The sequence below is a fragment of the Nycticebus coucang genome, chromosome 10, assembly GCF_027406575.1.
Source record: "Nycticebus coucang isolate mNycCou1 chromosome 10, mNycCou1.pri, whole genome shotgun sequence".
Classification (NCBI taxonomy): domain Eukaryota; kingdom Metazoa; phylum Chordata; class Mammalia; order Primates; family Lorisidae; genus Nycticebus; species Nycticebus coucang.
This window is the reverse complement of record NC_069789.1, coordinates 124,096,387-124,112,104: the sequence shown is the minus strand read 5'-3', so window position 1 is coordinate 124,112,104 and position 15,718 is coordinate 124,096,387. Positions and strand designations below refer to the sequence as shown.

Below are 15,718 nucleotides of genomic sequence, written 5' to 3'. Positions count from 1 at the left end.
CCTGGAAGTCAGCAACTTGGCGGGCCGCGTGGTAGAGGGAGGACTGGCGAGACCCGCAAGAGTTGGAGAGCGGCTGCGCCCCAGCCCGCGGCCTGCACCTCCAAGCACCCGATCCTGACCCAGTGCTAATGGAGCAGTTGCGCGGCTCCAGCTCTTCCTCCTGGGAGACAAGCGCCAGCGTGAGGCTGGGTCTCCTCGCCAGGGCCCCGGATCGCTGAGCGGTCTGAAATTTCTGGACGTGGAATCACGTTGGCGCCATACGGTCATGCGTATTTGTGCACTGAACCAGAGAGTTCTCTAAAAGCAAGACCGGGGTTGAAATGCACTCCCCCAGCAAAGTCCTGTGCCCGGACTTAGAGCTGAGTCCTTCCAGCGGAACTTGGGCGCCCTTTTGTGACAGACGCAAAGCTTGATTTAGCTCTTATGACGTGGCCAGAATTCTGGATAAGTTAGGAGATGATCCAGCAGGGCGCTAAGACAGAAGGAGCCCTGGGGACAGGAACGGGCGAGTTGGAACCCCAGAGCCCAGCGTCGGGGGTGGGGGGGACGGAGCGGGTCTGAACCCTCACTCAAGAACTGCAGCGCCAGAGCCGCCAAGACAGGCGCGACCACGCCCACCGCCCGGGCACCTCTGTCCAAGGTGGCGGTAAGCTGCCTGGGAGTCCTCAACTCCGACCCACAGCTCTGCGGCCACCCGGTCTTCGCCACTCGACCCCGTCTGTTCTCCTATGAGAGGAGTGCAGCCCCCTGCTCTGCCAGCCTCGCAGAGTTAGCGCTGCCCCACTCCTCCCCTCAGCCTCTCCCCCCTCTCTCCTCACCTGCAATGAACCCTCTGTGCCTCCTCTGCCCTCCAAGGTCCCTCAGGTCGTGTCCAGAGTAGTGTCCACCTTGGACAGTGATGCCTGGATGATCCATTGCGGGTTTCACGTGCTGGGCTGGGAAACGGTTCTCAGCCAGCTTCCCGTCAGGCCTGAGCTTCCCGAAGGCGCTGGCCCCAGGCCGCTGGGATCAGCTGAGCTGTGAAGACTTCGCCTGCTAGTGCACCTGGGCCAGGGGTGGTCGCACTCCCACCCTGTAACTTGAGCTAATCGCCTGTGTCTGTTTTCTAGACATCTTTTTGTCTCTCTCTGCACTCTGGGAAGGAACTGAAAACACACCTTTTTCTTTTCTTTGAACCTAAAACCTTGTTGGAGGTACCCAAACTTACAAGTGCCAAGTGCCTGCCCTTGGGAATTCACTCCGACTGTGCCCGCGCCCTCTCCTTCAGCATGCTCTGCCTTACTGCATTCCTCTCCGCCTGGCCATGCCTTTGTAGCTGCCTTTCCTGCCCCGAATCCATCCCTTTGCTCTAATTCTTCCTCATCTGTCCCTGAAGAGCACTTTCTGGATTTCATATTCTGCTATTTAATATTTATTTCTTTACCAATTAATATATTGTTAGTTTGCTGTTGAAAATTGGAATTACACATTTTTCTCAACTACTGTTGATGACATAATTCTAGTTAATTCATCACCTCCTGTATACCAGGCCCCATTCTAAGCTTCTCAAATATCAACTCTTTTTCCTCCCCAGTTGTCTTGATGGCTGACATGTTATAGATGAGACTGAGGCACAGAGTGACTACGGATGCTGCCCGAGCTCACACAGCTTGTAGATATGGTGTGAGGATTTGAGCCCAGGCTGTCTGGGTTATTATGGTGACATTCCAACATCTCTCATCTGCATAGATGGATCTGTCCCATGCAGAATAGCTTAAAGGATGTTTAGAGCAAGGCCACCAAGATTCCTACATGAGACAAATTTTAATTCATTGTAATTAAGCTTATTAATAAATATTGATAATTACAGGTAGTGATTGTTTTTCAGAGTTGTATGTCTTCCTTGCATTACTGAGGAAATAATTTTATAACTTTCCATGCATATTTGTCTTATTCAAAGGTATAGATGTTATAAGAAACATCAAAAGGATTGAAGTGTAAATTTTTTTATTAATTTTTTTTTTTTTTGTAGAGACAGAGTCTCACCTTAAAAACCATGAGAAATTTTACTGAAACCTAAGAGATCCCAAAAGGGTCCATCAAGCATATTTTTCAATCCTCTATTACATCTCTCCTACCCTTCCTAGCATCTCCTACTTCAGTTGGGGAATCCAAATAGTTTGGGAAGATGACTTAACACTCCTTCCCAATTCCTGGAATGAGGTGTGAGACCTGGTTATTGCCATTTACCTCAGTTTATCTTTCTGGCCTTATTGATTGGGTTTGTGGTGGGTATATGACCTAATCTAGTCCAATCAGAATGGATTTCAGTCCTGACATCTTGAGGGAAAGATGCTGTCTTCTTCCTACTGGAAGCCTGGTGAACCGCTAGACCCTTCTTGGAATTACAGGGGTAAACAAACAGCTTCTCATCAGCAGATGGGAGATGGGAAAGATTTTTCCAAAACAAGCCAGGAGGTTCATGATTCCTAAGCCACTTGATCAAACTATACCAAAAGCTTCACCTCTAATCCTAGATTTTCAGTTTTGTAAGCCCATAAATTTTCTATTGTTAAGTCAGCATGAGTTGGATTTTGGTCATTTACCACAAAAAGTGTCCTGATATACACCATGGGACTAAAATAAAATCATATGTTTTCAAAGACTAAAGAACCAGAAGTAAATTCAGTAATGGCAAGAAGAAATGTAGAGTGCTATGAGATCAAAGGAAAGTGCCAGATGCAAATTATTGACAATAACCCTACATTCCACGGTCCAGATTATTGAGCTTGAGTTATGTACAATAAAAGAAATTTGTTGCTGCCCAATATAAAGTTTTTTTGTGACCCACTGTTGGAAACTCCTAATATGTTATAAAAGTGACTTCAGGAATTTAAGAAATAACAATAAAAAAGCTCTGGAGAGCATATTTGAGTACAACTTAAAAGTGATCTAGCAACTGGATCAGTCATTGTTGTTAGGAATGGAAAAATGGTGCAGCTACTCTGAGACACGATTTGGCAGTTTCTCATAAAACTAACAAGTAACTCCTAGTCAGCCCAGAAATTGTATGAGTAGATATTTATTCCAGAGAAATGAAAACTTATGTCCACACAATACATGCAGCATAGTTATTTGCCGTATGTAGGTTCATAGCTCACAGCAACCTCAAACCCTTGGGCTCCAGAGATCCTCTTGTCTCAGCCTCCCAAGTAGCTGGGACTACAGGCACCTGCCACAACAATGGGCTAGTTTTTCTGTTTTTTTGTAGAGACAGGATCTCTCCCTTGTTTAGACTAGTCTGAATTCCTGAGCTCAGGCAATCCACCCTCCTCAGCCTCCCAGAGTGCTAGGATTACAGGCGTGAGCCACTGTGCCCGACTGGCAGCTTTATTTGCAATTGCCAAAACTAGAGGGCCCAGATGTCCTTCAAAGGGTGTGTCATTAAGCCAATTCTGGTACATATATACCACGAAATAGGAATAAACTACTGATACACTCAACAACTTGGATGAATATCTGGAGAACTGTTTTGAGTGAAAAAAGCCTATCCCAAAAGGTTACACACTACTGTCTGATCCTACTTATATCTTTTTGAAATGACAAAATTTTGGAAGTGGAGAATAGACTAGTTGTTGCAAGGGGTTGGGGAAAGGTGGTGGGTGGAGAAAGGTGGGTGTGGCCACAAAGAGGACAGGGATCCTTTTTTCTTTTTTTTTTTATTTATGTATTTTTTTTATTGTTGGGGATTCATTGAGGGTACAATAAGCCAGGTTACACTGACAGGGATCCTTTTTCTTTCACTATCCAAACCCTTTGTAAATGCTCCTGGTATCAACCCTACCTCAAATTATCTTAAATTGATTGGGCCATCTGTTTCCTGCTGGGCCCTAACTGATACACTATAATTAAAGATGTAGGAGAATACAAATGAGAGATAATGGTAAGACATAAAAAGCAAGCTACCAAACTGTATACAGCATGGTTCCAATTTGGGTGAAATTGCTCATAGAAAAGTGGGGGAGGAGGAGCAGTTACAAATTGTTAGAAAAAATTTACTTTTATCACGTGGGACTTAATTCTCCAAGTTGTGTGTTTTTGTGTTGATGGAATCTTTACAAGGAGTAAGTGTTACTGTGGTAAGCAGAAAACATATGTGCCAATAAATACATTAAAAACTACGTGGAGGTGGCGCCTGTGGCTCAAGGAGTAGGGTGCCAGACCCATATACCAGAGGTTAGGTTCAAACCCAACCCCGGTCAAAAATTGCAAAAAAAAAACTACTATACTACGAATATTGGGAAAAATTGTTGCAGAGGTGAGATGAGGGTTAGTTAAGAGCAGGGTCCTGAAGTTATAGGGTGTTTTTTTTTCTCTCTTTTATGCTTTTCTGTATTTTCCGAGCTTTATCCAATGAAACATGCATGACTGATTTCATCAGAAGGTAGATTTTTATTTTCAAACTAAAAAAGATTGTGGTGTGGCACCCATAGCACAGTAGTTACCGTGCCAACCACATACACTGAGGCTGGCAGATTTGAACCTGGCCCGGGCCTGCTAAACAATGATAACTGCAACAAAAAATAGCTGGGTCTTGTGGCGGGCACCTGCAGTCCAAGCTACTTGGGAGGCTGAGGCAAGAGAATCACTTATGCCCAACAGTTTGAGGTTGCTTTGACCTGTGACGCCACAGCACTCTACCAGGGCGATAAAGTGAGACTGTCTCAAAATAAATAAACAAATAAATAAATAAAAGAAAAAAAGAGATGGATTGAGACAGACATACCAAAAGACTGGGTCAGGATGTTCGTTGGGAAAATGAATGAGGAGAGAAAGAATGAGCACACTAAGCCATAGACAGAGACGGACACAGAGAAAAAGGCAGGCATACGGGGGGTAGGGGGGAGAATGAATATGAAATGAAGATAGAGGCCAGGCACCATGGCTCAAACCTGTAATCCTAGCTCTCTGGGAGGCCGAGATGGGTGGGTTGCTTGAGCTCAGTAGTTTGAGACCAGCATTAGCAAGAGTGAGACCCTGTCTCTGCTAAAAATAGAAAATCTAGCCAGGCATTATGGCAAGCACCTGTAGTCTCAGCTACTCAGAAGGCTAAGTAAGGCAAGAGGATCCCTTGAGTCCAAGAGTTGAGGTTGCTGTGAGCTATGATGATACCATAGCACTCTACCTAGAGCAAAAGAGTGAGACTCTGTCTCAAAAAAAAGTAAAATAAAGACAGGAGACACTGAATAAGATTTCTAAGGATGGTTGTCACATGGAGAAATCCCTCCTCTGCCACTAACTAGCTGTGTATTGGAGAAACTCCTTCACTTTATCAGGGCTCGGTTTTCTGTGTGCAAAATAAGATAATAGTAGACCATCCCCCTTGTGTTGTTTGGAGGATTAAATGAGATAATATGTATGTATCAGTTAGGAGAACAGGGTATGATGGACGGTAAATGCTACACACGATTATTATTGTAGAGCAAAAATAAGGAGGACCAGGATGAGACTGAGACAAAGGAAATAGTACAGACGGGGACAAAGAGAGTTTGGGAGCTGAGTACGGCCATTCCTGGCCCAGACGCACCACTATCAGGTAAAGTCTTCCCATCCACCTGGAATTCCAGGGGCCTGGAATTCCAGGTGGATGGGAAGAAAGGCTGGCGCTGCTGTGCAGAAAGCATATCCCCGGCCTTCTCAGCCCCAAGTCTGAGCACAGGGCTGTGCTTGGGGGTGTGCTGGGTGCACTTCAGTCCCGGTTTAGGCCTTCGGAGAACTCCCTGGTTCAGTATGTGCAACGGTGCTCGGTCAGTGTAATTTAATGTCCAGGAATTTCAGACGGTTTAGCGATCAGCGTCTCTGGTGAGGAGGCCCAGCCTCACCTGGGCGCTTGTCCTCGGGAGTTAGTTAGAGGCTACCCAGCTGCTCCAATGCGCACTAGGAGGAATCCTTTCCCGTCCTTAGATCTGGCTCAGGGAAGTGTGGGCCTGGGGCGCGACTCGTCCCCAACTTCATCCCCACGTCTCCAGTCCTGAGCTTGGCTCTGCCACGTGGCCCGAGGCACTGCTGACTGCATGGACTGTGCTGAGCAGCCTGCACAGCCTGGAGCTGTTCCCGGGCCCTGGGCCCACACAGGCTGCCACGGAGTGGGGCCTGCAGGCCTGCACTGGCGACGGTCGCTGCGCCTCTCCCGGTCAACCCTGCCAGTTTGGTCTGCGCTCTCAGGCTTTTAGAGAGCCCCACCGCTTTGTGAATCTGTCCTGCGTAGCGGAAAAACCGATCCAGATCTGATTCATTCTAGGTGTCCAAATCCAGGCTTGAGTCTGCTGCTGAGAGGTTCACCGGCAGATCAAGAAGAGATGAGGACCCACTCTTCGCCTTCTTCACTTACCTCGTGTCCCACCTCCAGCTCGAGCTTATCCAGCCAGGCTCCTCAGAGAAATCTCCTTGGCGACGGAGGAGGCGTCACAAGACGCTGTAAGTGGGGCAGGCGGTACGGCGATGGGGACCGGGTGAGGTTGATATGAATGAAGTTTGAGAGCCGCTGGAGATCAGAGGGGAGTTTCTTGCAAAGGAAAATCCTGGCTCCGCCGCCCTCTGCCTGCTTCCCAGGTCCCAGGAATCGCCTTGATGCGCCGTGATCTTCAACTTCCTGCACCTGCTCACCTGGGACCTGAGTAGGGGCTTAGCCTCTGACTCCGCCCTGCTCTACTGGGATCCGAACTCTCACGCCATTGGCTGCCGGGTGTGGCCCGGCGTTGCCCCATTGTACCAAGTGAGGCTTTTAGCCAATGAGCGCTGAGGCTCAGGAGGCTCTCTGGAGTGCTTTGGCTGAACTTCAATCCACCTGCAGCAGGTGGGAGGGTCGCGGGTACACCCACCCCACCCCACCCCAGTAAGAGATCCCAGTTCAGTACCTCAGTAAGCAGCTACATTTCCCTGTGGCGTTTTGTCCGAAGCTCCTCCAGAGGCTGGTCTGGCAGGAAGAGATTTGAGATCTCGACACATTGCTGACTCCCTGGGGATCAATTTTTCATTCTGTGGTTACTGAGATACACACAACTCTCAGCCCCAGACCTAGATTTCAACCTTCAACACTCGGTTTGAGATTCTCTGAACCTGTGACTCGGATCCCTCACCTGAGAGGCACTATTCCCTCGTGATTTGGTAGTGAAAGGCCCCAAATCCTAAAGTCACTGTTGTCTTCGGGATTCTGTTATATGTGTGTTGTTTGCATTTGTGAAATTCCTGTGTGTATTTCCTATTCCAGCTCCTGGTGTTAAGTTATTAAAGAATGTTTCGATTACATTGGATGTTTTCCATAATGATCATTTGCAGACACAGTACACACCACAGCAAAAGATGTCGAGCTGGAGAATCAGACCTCAGCTTCAATTCTGCCCCTGCCATTTAATTACAGCGTAATTGTCTGAGGCTGCGTTTCCTCACCTATGCAATGGCATATTATAGTTCTCTTGCAAAGGAGTAATGTTCACTGCTTGTGTTTATAAACCTTCCAGCTGAGGTCCTAGTCTGGCCTTAATAAACAGCCTCCTTTCAATAAATAAATAAACACGCAATTGTATTTGTTGGTCTTTCTCTGGCTCCAGTGGGTCTGAACACTGACTAAGCAAAGAATAGAACTCTCTTTGCTTTTCCAGCAGATGGTCCTCCTACCTTTTAGAAGCCCTCCAATAGATGGCCTTTGGTGTCTGTCACAGCAAGCCCACCGCCTCCTGAGCTGCACATGCAACACACTATGAACTGCGTTACCAGGGGCCCCTTACTCTAACTCAGTCTGTCACCATTTTTCATTTTCAGTGGCAGCCCATTTGCTTGTAGATGGTCTTAATAAATCTCTGCTATTAACTCTACTCGGTTCTTCGTGGCAACTTTCCACCTTTCAACATTTAATAGGGTTATTTTTTTTTAAGTTAAACATTTTTATTACCTTTTTGACAAACTGATAATAAAGCAAATTATACCTAATTATAACTGTGTCCCTTTATAGGTCATCTAAGATAAATATCATTTATATTTTTATCTGGGCAACAAATTAAAAACTCTTAGGAATAAGAAGCAAAAAGAAGATGGTTACAAATGTAACCAAACTAAATACATAATATATATATATATATAAATCGGGCAGCACCTGTGGCTCAAAAGAGTAGGGCACTGGCCCCATATACTGGAGGTGGCAGGTTCAAACCCAGCCCCAGCAAAAAACTACAAAAAAAAAACAAAACAGTGCTTTGTAACTAAATCTAAAGTAACAATAATCCACTCACTTTAAATAACAGTTCAATCACATATAACAGATATTGTTTAGGGGAAAACAGCCTCAAAAAGGATTACATTATCATATTTTATTTATATTAAATAGAAGTGAAAAAATTAGATTGTTTATACTAAGTTGATCCATTTTTGATCCAGCAAGAGCTCAAAACAAAAATCTAAAATTAAGAAATGTTATGAAGGCCAGACTATGGCAGAATTGGGCATTAATATGGCTTATATATATTAAAAATGAAAAAAGTTTGTTTCTCAAACTCCTTGAGTATTTTCCTATTCTTGATATTAGTGGAATTCTTATAAAGAAAAAATTGACATAAGTGCTATCTTAGTTAATAAAATGTATGTATCATTTTATTGCCCTTAGCAAATGACAATTAGATATAGTCATATAATTATTAAAAGGTTGAGCTTTTACAAATAGGATGATGATGATGATGATGATGATTATTATTTGCCAGATCTTTGGGTTAGCAATCTGTGCTGCTAACATCACACCTCCTTCCCAAGGTCACACTGCTAGTAGTAAAGATCAGAACCAGGTTGGAACCCCAGACCCTTCAGCTCCAGAACCCATGCTCTCCACCACTGCCTGAACTTCCTCTCTGAGAAAAACAGCTATGAAGTTTAGGAATTCCTAGCAGCGTGCCACATGTAGAATTCAGTGTTGGTTCACTGTCTCCTATCCCCCTGAACTAAGAGCCCTGCATGTCATAGAAAGTGATCAACATACTTTTAAGTGTCTTCTGCATATCCTACTCTTGGTTTTGAAACATTTTCATGTATCAGAGCTCAAGGTTTTTTTTTAACAGTCCAGGTTCTCCTTGGAATTATGAGGGAAAGAAGGGATTGTGGGTGGGACTCAAGTGCCAAAAAGGACTCAGCACCTTCTCTCCAGGAGTCCCTCACCTCTGGATCCAGAAATCTAAGCACACGAGAGGCTGTAGAGTGTAGTGGTTACCCTCCCAGTGTCAAGCAAAACTCGGTTAGAATCCTACCTCGCTACTTACGTGCTGTGTGACCTTGGGCAAGTATCTTAACCTCTCTGCACTCCAGCTAGCCACTACTTATTGAAAAAGTAGGCAAACCACAGTATGCCCTTGTTGTTATCTTGGGTATCCAGTGGTATATTGAGACAAAGTCTCCATGATAAAGCTGAACATTAAAGTGCTCAACAAAAGGGTGTCTCTTTGTTTTGTAGGACTGCAACCTTGGCTTGCAAGGCTCTTCTCTCAGACTCCACAGGACTCCCTCCTTACTTCCTTTAGCTCTTGAATCAGATGGCACTTTTTTTGTTTTTTTGTAGAGACAGAGTCTCACTTTGTCACCCTCAGTAGAGTACCATGGCATCACACAGGCTCACAGCAACCTCCAACTCCTGGGCTTAGGCAATTCTCTTGCCTCAGCCTCCCAAATAGCTAGGACTACAGGAGCCTGCCACAATGCCTGGCTATTTTTTTGTTGCAGTTTGGTAGGGGGCAGGTTCGAACCCACCACCCTCAGTATATGGGGCCAGCGCCCTACCCACTGAGCTACAGGCGCCACCCATCAAACGGCACTTTTTTAAGACAACTCATTTGATGCAAACTTCCTCCTGTCTACTCTATGCTTCTGTCCTGGTCTTATTTTCTCTGTTTATTGGCATTATATATAACACATTCTTACCTTCCCCCACAATATCATCTGTTACTCCTGTCTAGTAAAAAGCTCTATAAGTATTGTTCTGTGTATTTTTTGTTTCCAATGCTCTTTGTGGACACAAGGTGGAGGATGAAAAAATACACATACGTGTTGAATAAATGAAAGCAATGGTCACAAATGGATCTGAAGCCCTGGAACTCCATGGCTACACCTTAATTGCTGAGGAAAACCTCATATTCCTAGGTCCTTCCTTGTTTGGACAATTAAAAAATCTTTTAAGGAGGTCTTGACTCCACCTTTGTGCTTTCTGTCTTCATAACATATGCAGAGAGGTAGGGAGAGCTGGTCTTTCTTAAATCTCAGGTGATTTGGCTTTCTGACTCTCTCCCCACCCCAGCAGCCTCCTTCCTGAGTCTCCTCTTCTCCTGTAAATAGCCTACCTGGGGGAGCTCCAGGGAGCTCCTGGCAGGACCCTTTCCCTCGCCTTCCTGCACTGGGGCATCCTGCAGACAGGCAGGTCCCTCTGTCCCTTTCTCCTCCCCAGTGCTGCAAAACCACACTAATGCAAGGGGCTGCCACCTAACCCAGTTCAAGTCCTTGTCCCCAAAGGAGCTACAGACCTTCAAGAGCGTCAAAGATGCCTTCGTGAGTCTCCCCACTGTCCCTTCTGGTTGGGGCCAAACTCTACCCTTTCCTCTAGGGCTATAGCACTAACTCGGCTGACATAGGACCCCCCCTCACACTTCCCTCCCTGGGCTGCCCTCCACCCTCCCTGCAGTGGCAAACTCCAGCCCTGGCTGCTGGCCTGATTCATGTGGTCCTGCAGGGGGGGTGCCTCCACCATCCTCCTGGCAGTGACCTCCCACCCCCACTTTGTCCTGTTTTTAGCCATGCTCCAGGCCCATCAGAGAGGTCCAACCTCGACCCCTGGTGCTGGGGCTAACCTGTGCCCTTGCTCCCTAGGAAGATTCTCTCCTGCCAGAGGACTGTAGGGACACCTCCCACCTCTTCCCCCGGCCCTGGAGCCTGAGGAAGCTGCAGGTGAGTGACAGAGTCAGGCCCTCCTCACCCTGGTCTTCTGACTGTGTAGTTGGCCCTGACACTTTCTCCTTCTGGCATGTACCTCTCTCCTCCCCCTACCCACACCCCTGCCCCTGACTGGCACACCAGACTGGCTGTGCCCCCTCATCTTTTCCGCCTTTTTCTTTTATTCAGGCCCTCAGCCCTTTGGATGGTGCCCGCACCATGGGCAAGGGCAAGTTTGCCTTAGTTACCCCACTTCTAAAATGCCAGTCTTGTCTGGAAACCCCTTCATAGGCATTTCCAGAAACAATACTTTACCAGCTATCTGGGCATCCTTTAACAGGTCAATCTGATATCCAAAATTAATCATCACGTTTATAAAAATAACTGCTCATGGAAATGTTAGGAACATAAAGTGAGGTAGTTCATGGAATATTCTTAAACCAATAGTGGAAGCTCCCTCTCTGCCACTCAAACAACCTCACTGTCCCCCCATCAAGGCTCTGCCCTGCTGTGAAAGTCTTAAGCCAGCTTCCCATTCCTCTAACTCAGCCTGTCAGGGGCTCCAAAAACTTAGGGAAGGCTGCCCAAAGAATCCAAATGACATTTTCTCTCTCTCTTTCTCTCTCAGACAGGGTCTCACTCTGTCACCCAGGCTAGAGTGCCCTGGCCTTAGCCTCACTCACAGCAACCTCAAATTCCTGTATTAAAGCAATCCTCCTGCCTCAGCCTCCCAAGTAGCTGGGACTAGAGGCCCTTGCCATCAGGACTTGCTCATTTCTCTATCTTTATTTTTATTTTTTTTTGTTGGAATTCATTGAGAGTTATTTTTTCTATTTTTAGTAGAGATGGAGTCTCGCCTGATCTCGAACTCCTGAGCTCAGGGCATCTTCCCACCTCAGACTCCCAGAGTGCTAGGATGACAGGAGTGTGAGTCACCCTTCTGAGCCAAGATTCTCCTGGGTCTTTCTCAAAATTTCTCTATCCTTCTTGCCACAGCCCCAGGATGACTTGGCCCTCCCACACCTGTTCATGTAGCTGCCTCCACCCTCTCATCCCTTATAAGTGGAAAATCCAGTTGCCTTTTTGCTTTACATACATCATCCAGGGTCCCTCACTTAGTGCGCCTGAAAAGCAGAGCCATGCCACCCAGCAGGCAGTTGCAATCTGGCCATGGCTCCAGCATGGATCCTGGTGCTGGGGACTGTGGTGCTGGGCTCAGCCACAGCAGGCCCTGTCCCCACTTCCAAGCCCAACACAACTTGGAGGGGCTGCCACATCAGCACTTTCAAATCTCTGTCACCACGGGAGGTGGAAACCTTCAAGAAGGCTAAGGATGCCTTGGTGAGTTCCTGCTGCTGTGGGCTAACCTCCACCCACTACTGTGGCCGAGCTGCTGCCTGCTACTGTGGGCTAACCTCTGTCCTTTCGCTAGGGACTAGCCTCCTCCCTCCTAGCTGTGCCTAACCTCTGTCCTTTGTGCTGTGGGGGACACTCATATGTGAGGCCGACCTTCAGCCCTGCTGCCAGGGGCTAGCGTCCAGCCCTCCTGCTCTGGGCTAACCTGTGCCCTTGCTGTCTAGGAAGACTCGCTCTTGCAGATAAACTGGAGCTGCAGTGTCCGCCTCTTCCCCAGGCCCTGGGACCTGAGGCAGTTGCAGGTAAGTCGGACATCAGGCTACTTGACCCTGACTTTTTCCCTCTCTGCTATCTCCATAGGTGACCCCTTCACCTTCTTTATCCTTGGTTCATCCTTCTCTCGGCTCTCTCCTCACCTGTCCCATGCCCCTGTCATTCCTCAACTGCTCCCCTGACCCTGTCCTCCCCCTGGGTCCCCTTTGTCATCTCCCGTCTGTCCCACTTATCTCGCTCACTTGTCTCTTACATCCACTGTCTCTCTCTCTCACCTGCCTTCCTAACTGGTTCTCTCCTTACCTGCCCCCAACCTCTATCCCATCAAAAGTCTGTGATCTCTGTAAGTCTCCTTCCCTTCTCCCCACGTCATTTGTCCCCTCGCCTGTCTTCTCCTGATTGTTTCTGCCTCACCTGTGTCCTCTTCGTCTGCATTATTTCTCATGGGTTCCTCTCTCCTGTCTCCCTTGTGCTGGACACATTACTTGTCCCTACCACAGGTCCCACATCAGTGGCTTTCCTAGCCTGTCCCCCCACCTGTCATCCTCACCTGTTCCTCTCTCCCTCCACCTGTTCTCTCTCACATGGAATCTCTCCTGTCTTCCTTCTTCCTCAGGTGTGGGAGCGCCCTGTGGCCCTGGAGGCTGAGCTGGCCCTGACACTGAAGGTCCTGGAGGCGGTAACTGATGAGGCCCTGCGGGACGTCCTGGACCAACCCCTTCACACACTGCGCCACATCCAGTCCCAGCTCCAGGCCTGTGTGAGTGCTCGGGCCCCGGGACCCCCATGTCTGTGGGCTCAGGTCCCTGAGGCCAGGCCCTGCCTCACGCCAACCCTCTCTGCCCACAGGGCCAGGCTCAGCCCATAGCAGGCCCCAGGCCCCAGGGCCGCCTTCGGAACTGGCTGCACCGACTCCAGGAAGCCCCGAAGAGGGTGAGTGACTGACTGGGAGAGGGACTGGTGTGTGGGCAGGACTCGAGAGCCCAGACACTGGGCAGCCACCAACCCGTCCCTTCCTCCCCCTCAGGAGTCCCCTGGCTGCCTGGAGGCCTCTATCACATCCAACCTCTTCCGCCTTCTCATCTGGGACCTGAAATGTGTTGCCAGTGGACACCTGTGTGCCTGAGAACCTGGACCCACCTGCCACCTGTTGTTGTGGACTCTTAGATTTTATTTATGCCTCAACTTCTTGTCTTACTTTATTGCCAGCCTTCACTATTTATTTATCTATGTGTGTGAATTCTCAAACTGACTTCCCATACAATATTTATTTTTCTACTTTTTATAAACTTTGTTGAAATAAACTATAAGTAGAAGAGATTCGTTGTCAAGTGGGACTCTGTGTGTGTTGGTGTGTTTTTCTTTTATACTGCTGCCATAAGAAATTTCCAGAAACGTAGTGTCTTTTTTTTTTTTTTTGAGACAGAGCCTCAAGCTGTCACCCTGGGTAGAGTGCTGTCGCATCACAGCTCACAGCAACCTCCAACTCCTGGGCTTAAGCGATTCTCTTGCCTTAGCCTCCCAAGTAACTGGGACTACAGGCACCTACCACAACACCTGGCTATTTTTTGGTTATAGTTATCATTGCTGTTTGGAAGACCCGGGCTGGATTCGAACCCGCCAGCTCTGGTATACGTGACTGGTGCCTTAGCCACTTGAGCTACCGGCACCAAGCCAGAAACATAGTGTCTTAAAAAGACACACATCGATTAACTGGAAGGCCTGGGAGTCAGCGTCCCACCTCCCCTGTCAGCCTTCCTCCTCTGGGTCTCCCAGGCCGGAATCACGTGTTGCTCTGGCGCCTGCTGAGGCCGGAAGGAGGCTGCTTCCCGGCTGGGTCCTGTGGTTGGCAGAAGGCTGTCCCTTGCTGTTGTAGGGCTGGGGTCACTGCTTCCTTCTGGATCTGGGGTCCATCCTCAGCTCTCAGAGCCTCTCCCGGGACCCCCATGTCTGTAGGCCCTGCAGCTTGCAGGAACCAGGTGACGCATCAAGGTCATCTCATGTTTGGACTTGCTCCCATCACTCTTCTGTCACAGTTCTCTTCTGTCTCCAGCCAGAGAAAGTTCTCTCCCCACTCTCATAACCCTCGATAAGGTCCATACTTAATGTCAGACACCTTTCTTTTTGGTTTATGTGGCCCTGGGTAGAGTGCTCATAGCAACTTCAAACTCCTGGGCTGAAGCCTCAGCCTCCCAAGTAGCTGGGACTACAGGTGCCTACCACAACACCTGGCTCGGTTTTCTATTTTTAGTAGTGACAGGGTCTCACTCTTGCTCAGCTTGGTCTCAAACTTCTGAGCTTAGGCAATCCCCCTGCCTCGCCCTCCCAGACTGCTAGGATTATAGGCGTGAGCCACCACAACCAGACTAAAGTCAGAAACCTTGATTACATCTGCTATGTCCCTTTGACATGTGACATAAGACATACCTAGGGTTCAGGGATGAGGTTGAGCATCTCTGAAGCACCACTCTTCAGCCTATCGGTGTGTATGATTTTATCTTCATGTACACTGTAGTTGTGTGATGGTGTGTGTGGTCCATCTGAAGGTAAGGGGAATGCAACTGTGTTAAAAATATAGTAATATGAACCAAAAATGTCTCAGTAATAAGAACATCTATCAGCATCTATGATGGAAAGTCTAGAACAGCAGGGTGCATTTAAGGTTGTGCTGTCTAACATGGTCCCCAGGCCACATGTTGCTTTGAGCACTTGGAATGTAGATGGTGCACCTGTAACTGTAAAATGTATTCCAGAAATTGAAGATTTACTTTGGGAAAAAAACTTTAAAGTATGTCATCAATAATTTTTTAGCATGATTATATGTTAAAATTATACTGGGCCAGGTATATTGCACCTTTTGCCCTCAATAGAGTGCCGTGGCCTCAGAACTCACAGCGACCTTAAACTCTGGGCTCGAGTAATCCTCTTGCCTCAGCTTACTGAGTAGCTGGGACTACAGGCACCCACCACAACGCCTGGCTAATTTTTCTGTTTTTAGTAGAGATGGGGTCTGGCCTTGCTGAGGCTGGTCTTGAATTCCTGAGCTGGAGCAATCCACCCACCTCAGCCTCCCAGAGTACTAGGATTACATGCATGAGCCACCACGCCCAGCCATATATTTTTACGAAATTAACAAAATGCAATCTTTCCC

General features: G+C 47.7%; 1 protein-coding gene across 1 annotated transcript; it reads left to right on the top strand.

The window, feature by feature from the left end:
* Positions 1 to 12,108: 12,108 nt before the first annotated feature.
* LOC128596601 (interferon lambda-1-like) lies at positions 12,109 to 13,693 on the top strand. Its single transcript, XM_053606169.1, has 5 exons — positions 12,109 to 12,279; positions 12,519 to 12,596; positions 13,184 to 13,327; positions 13,417 to 13,500; positions 13,595 to 13,693. Exons 1-5 carry the CDS (start codon positions 12,109 to 12,111, stop codon positions 13,691 to 13,693), a joined length of 576 nt encoding a protein of 191 aa, XP_053462144.1.
* The last annotated feature ends 2,025 nt before the right edge of the window (positions 13,694 to 15,718 follow it).